We start from the raw sequence: 4,665 nt of genomic DNA, 5'->3' as shown, positions 1-4,665 counted from the left end.
AGATATTTTTAGTTGATTAAGGATATTGAAAGCAATTTGGTCGTGGGAAAAGCATCTTTTTGAGTGGATAATTCATTCACTTTGTTTATTTTTTATTATTTATTTATTTATTTATGCAAACTCGATTTTTATTTTATGAAGTGGGAAATTGTTTTCCTTATTTTGAAGATGATAGATATACGAAAACTGTGTGAAATTTGGTTTATGATGAATCATGAATATGTGTATCACTCTTTATTTTGTTTAGGGAAAGATGAGTAATGCTAAGTTAACTCAAATGAGTATGAATTTATTTTTATGGTATTATGACATTGAAGTTTTGAGCAAGATTTAAAAAATATATATATATATAAGCATATACTATTAGAATTTTATTAGAATTTATTACTATTTTAATTGCCGTGTTCATGTCCCTGTGTCCATGTCTGTACAACATAAGATGGAAAGATAGAATTGTGTTTTCAAAAATTTACATGGTGGGTAGAAAGATAAGGTGTGTGGGGAAATAGGAAGGGGGTAGAAATAGCAACACTCAAATTTATTGGCTTCTTCAGATGACATCAATCATGATTTTGTTTTTTTGTTTTTGTTTTGTTTTGTTTTGTTTTGTTTTTTTAGCATTAAACACAAATCAAATAAGTTTGGTTTTTTCACAAACATAAGAATAATGATTGCATCCTTACCTGTAAAGAGATACTCGTATTTCATTTGAATCAAAACTCAACAATTCATAAGTAAAAGTTACCACTTAATAGTTCTCTTACCGACACAAGGCTAAAATGAATCAGAACTTAAAAGGATATGCAATCTCATCTCTTAACTAACCTTTCATAGAATAATTTGTTTAGTCAACCAAAAAGGAGGAAAAAAGAAAAGAGAGACAAAAATTTAAGAATGTGGAAACTGATCACAAAGACAAAACAAGAACAAACGGTGCATCTTGTAACCATTTACGGATTGGAAGCTATCGGGTACCTATTTTCAGGCGGCATTTCCATTTGGGATTCCTACTTGATCACCATCCAAAAGCTCATTTACACAGAACTGATGCAAGTTGTCATACATTTTCTTCCACTGCTGAACCATTTGTATTGATCTTTCGTAATCATGCTTTAGTCTCTCGATCTCCATTTCGGCTGAGGCAGAACCTTGTTGCTGAAAATGAAGGCAAAAATAAAAGGTTAAAGTTGAGGTTTGACATCCATGAAGATATGTCATTCAATTCCAGTGGTTGAATGATTAAGAAACATTGTTAGAAATATGGTGCGTGTACCCACGCATATGCACCCCCACACTCTAGAAATGCCTATAAAAAGTGTATTAAGAATATTTATGAAGCCATAAAATACCTGAAGCTCTTTGATTTGGCCATTAATCCCATCAGACCTGGGGTACAATGCTTCTGTAGAATTACTGCATGTAGCCTGGCGACCAATGACAGCCTTAAGGTCTGTTGGGTCTTCAGCTATTGGATACTTTTCCAGTGGAGGTGGCAATGATGAACCATGCCTTCTGGAGGAAGATTGCGAATTCATCTGAGAAAGTTGTTGTCTAATGACTAGAATATTGTTCACTGGACCTGCATTATACAGTGAAAATTTCATGCAAATATACTAAAAAAATAAAGAAAAACTGGTAGATTGAACATAAATAACTAAGAAAGTCGAATTTCAAATGTACTAGGAGAGAATATTCAAGCTTAAAAAAATTAAAAGACTACATATTCGCTATGGGTTAAAAACAAAGATGGCGTATGATGCCATTGTTCATTAGGCAACTCAAATTGCTAGGACATGGCATAAATACAGACAACAGTGACATTTAAAAGTCATAATAAAACGTGTAAAATGAAACACGGTAAAGCTAATGCAAGCTTTACCCAAAAAAAAAAAAAACCTAATGCAAGCAAGAAAGCAATAATTAGCATAGCATTGAGATTACCTTTTGCATGTTTGAACACACGGATGATGTTATGAGATTTAGCATCCCAAACTCGAACCACGCCATCCTCCGATCCAGAAATCAAACAATTTCCAGAAATACTGTACACTAAGCAAGTTACAGTATTGCTGTTGAAAAATTAAAATATAAAGTTGTGAGATAAAGGAGGTTTGCTCATTACAAATATATTTTAAAAAAAGTTCCTCGCTCTAATTTATAGTATGCTGATTTTACCAGAAATGCAAAGCCTGTCACAACTGAATGTATGAATGCAGGATTCTTAGAAAAAATGTAGCAATATTTGGCAGGTATACTATACTTTGAAAAAGGAAAATACACACAGTAAAAAGTTAAGAGGCGTGTAATTGAAGAAAAATCATAGGAATAAAAGAAAACTACGTATTGGAATATCTATAAGTGCATGAAATGGTTCACTATAGGAAAAGAGAGGAACCTGTGATTTGAGAAACAATTGATGATATGCAACCCATACTTGCTGTCAGATGTGCTTTCAGCATTAAGTGCAGCAACGTATATCTTGCCATCTCTACCACCGGCAAAGAAGACATGTTCACCAGGATCCAGTGCAATTGCATCAACTATTGTGGGGAAAACAATATTTCTCAATAGTTTCCCTTTTGATATACTCCAAACCTAAGAAAATGTACATCCAAATCAAAATCAAACACACTAGATGGAGAAAAATGTCAAACACAGTATTTACAAGAATGCATCACTTTTTGTTTTTGGGGATGAAGAAGAATGCAACATTACGATAATATGCACAAGACATGAAAGAGATATTGTGGGACTTATAAGAAGTACATACTACAAAAAACCAACACAAAATCCTAAGCATTTAAAAAAGTAGAAAATCAATGTATCAAGAGAAACAATCCACACATGAATGGTGAATTCGTGAATCATTTTCTTATAGTTACCCAGACCCCATTTTAATTTTCTTAGCCATCATTGTTGAGCACACAATCATTCCATTTTGACAAAACTTTATTAGTATACCAAATACAGGTTATAAATTACTAAAGAGCATGCCCTACCTTACATCTGCGATCCAGTGACGCAGACACGATAATGGCATTGCCTCCACCGTATCCTGTGACGACATCTGTTACACATAGAGCGTGCCCTGTAAAATCATGCTCGTATAGTTGGCTTCGCTGTTGCCTTCGAAAATCATCAAATATTCTGGAAAAAAAAAAATCAATCAAAAGATATTTAGCCATTTTCAGTGCATAATTAACAACTGACATTGTATAAGTACATAAAAAGGTGAAGATAAGAAGTGATTACAATAAAAGGGACCAAACTCTAATGCCTCCATCCTCCGACCCCGAAATTAGAAGAGAGTCATCATCTGAAAATACCAAGCAACTGACAGCTCTGTAGTGAGCATGCCATTTCTTAAGCAGTCTACCACTAGCAACCTAACACGGACAAAAACGATGCCTATCAGCATTTGAAGGCCAAAAAAACAAAAACAAAATTGAACTAAAATTGTTCTGAAAAAGAGAAATTAGAAAGCTTAAGAAAACTAACCTCCCACAAATAGATATTCCCAGATAAACCTCCGCCAACAATATACGTGCCCTCACTGTTAGCAGCGAGCGGCTTGATTTGTTCTGCTGGGAAGCTCTTAACATCAACTTGAGGCTGCATATCAAAATTTCAAAGTTTTAACAACAATGCGAGCTATTAACAGAGGCAATTCATTGAACAGCTTGGATGCATAAGAAAAGAAGGACCTTAGACCAAGACCAGTACTGGACAGAGCCGGAGGCGGAGGGCTCGCGGAGCTGAGACGAGGCGAGGAACCGTTGACCGACGCAGACAAGGCCGTGAGGCGGAGAGGCGCAGAGCTTGTAGCGGAGCTGCTCGGCGCCGGTGTGTAGGTCCCAGCAGCCAATGCCTGCTTCGATCGACGACGAAGCCACCACTACATCCATTGAGTTTGAGACTGCCGATGGGTTAGATTGGGATTTTTGCCAAAGAGATCGCTACTAGCGTTTTGGTATATCCCGGACAGCTTAACCGAAACGCACAACTTTGATGGCGTTACGCTCTGAGATTTTGCTAGGGTTTTAGATTGGCGCGTGGCCAGAAACAAAAGCCGGGAAGATTCTCAAAAACGTCGCCGTTGGCATGCGTTAAGTTTCTAATTGTTTTCCCAATATGAACTAATTCCTATTTCCAAGCGAAAGAAAAAAAAACAACTAATTCCTTTTTCTTTTTTTTCTTAATGAAACTAATTCCAATATATGCTTACCAAAAATAGCCCATTTGCATATCTCCATTCCATGGTTCTACTCGGCTCAACAAAGAAGTAGCGTCATCCTACTTATTTAAAGTTTGAGAATAAATCGAGGGTCCTTGATGTCTCTAATTATTGATTTTATCCGATAAAACTCATTCCCAGACTCTAGCTATCTTGAGGGAAGCTTAGGAGGGAACCAACTAGTTGATGATTCAATTAGTCTTTCACTCTTATACTCAAGTCATACAAACGATTTGCACTTCGGTATTGTTGCGGGCCTCCACCAAGTTTTCTCTGGCTTCATCCCACTCATGTATTATGCATAATTCACCATCTTTTGAGTCCCAACACTGTTCCAATTTTTATAAATTTCTTAAAATGGGCTCTTGTTTTTGGGTTGAACAAAACAGATTTTGCATTTGAGAAAGCATCCTTGTAGGTTTCCTAAATGT

The 4,665-nt window shown here is 36.0% G+C and overlaps 1 protein-coding gene across 1 annotated transcript; it reads right to left on the bottom strand.

Annotated features, from left to right (window-relative positions):
* On the bottom strand, positions 680–4,204 carry LOC18789414 (protein ROOT INITIATION DEFECTIVE 3). Its single transcript, XM_007222106.2, has 8 exons — positions 3,705–4,204; positions 3,499–3,612; positions 3,253–3,386; positions 3,000–3,147; positions 2,396–2,595; positions 1,942–2,069; positions 1,350–1,579; positions 680–1,155 (listed from the first exon to the last, which is right to left on the bottom strand). Exons 1-8 carry the CDS (start codon positions 3,903–3,905, stop codon positions 982–984), a joined length of 1,329 nt encoding a protein of 442 aa, XP_007222168.1. The 5' UTR covers positions 3,906–4,204; the 3' UTR covers positions 680–981.

The sequence above is a fragment of the Prunus persica genome, chromosome G1 (genome assembly GCF_000346465.2).
Source record: "Prunus persica cultivar Lovell chromosome G1, Prunus_persica_NCBIv2, whole genome shotgun sequence".
Classification (NCBI taxonomy): domain Eukaryota; kingdom Viridiplantae; phylum Streptophyta; class Magnoliopsida; order Rosales; family Rosaceae; genus Prunus; species Prunus persica.
This window is presented reverse-complemented; position numbering and strand designations above follow the sequence as displayed.

Bases quoted from the DNA above. Each gene is read 5' to 3' on its own strand.
- LOC18789414 (XM_007222106.2), bottom strand. From the start codon at position 3,905: ATGGATGTAGTGGTGGCTTCGTCGTCGATCGAAGCAGGCATTGGCTGC. The intron at 2,070-2,395 runs GTTCCTCTCTTT...ATTTTTCAACAG, and splicing joins AATTGTTTCTCAAATCACAG to CAATACTGTAACTTGCTTAG. The intron at 1,580-1,941 runs GTAATCTCAATG...TGTATAATGCAG, and splicing joins TGTGTTCAAACATGCAAAAG to GTCCAGTGAACAATATTCTA.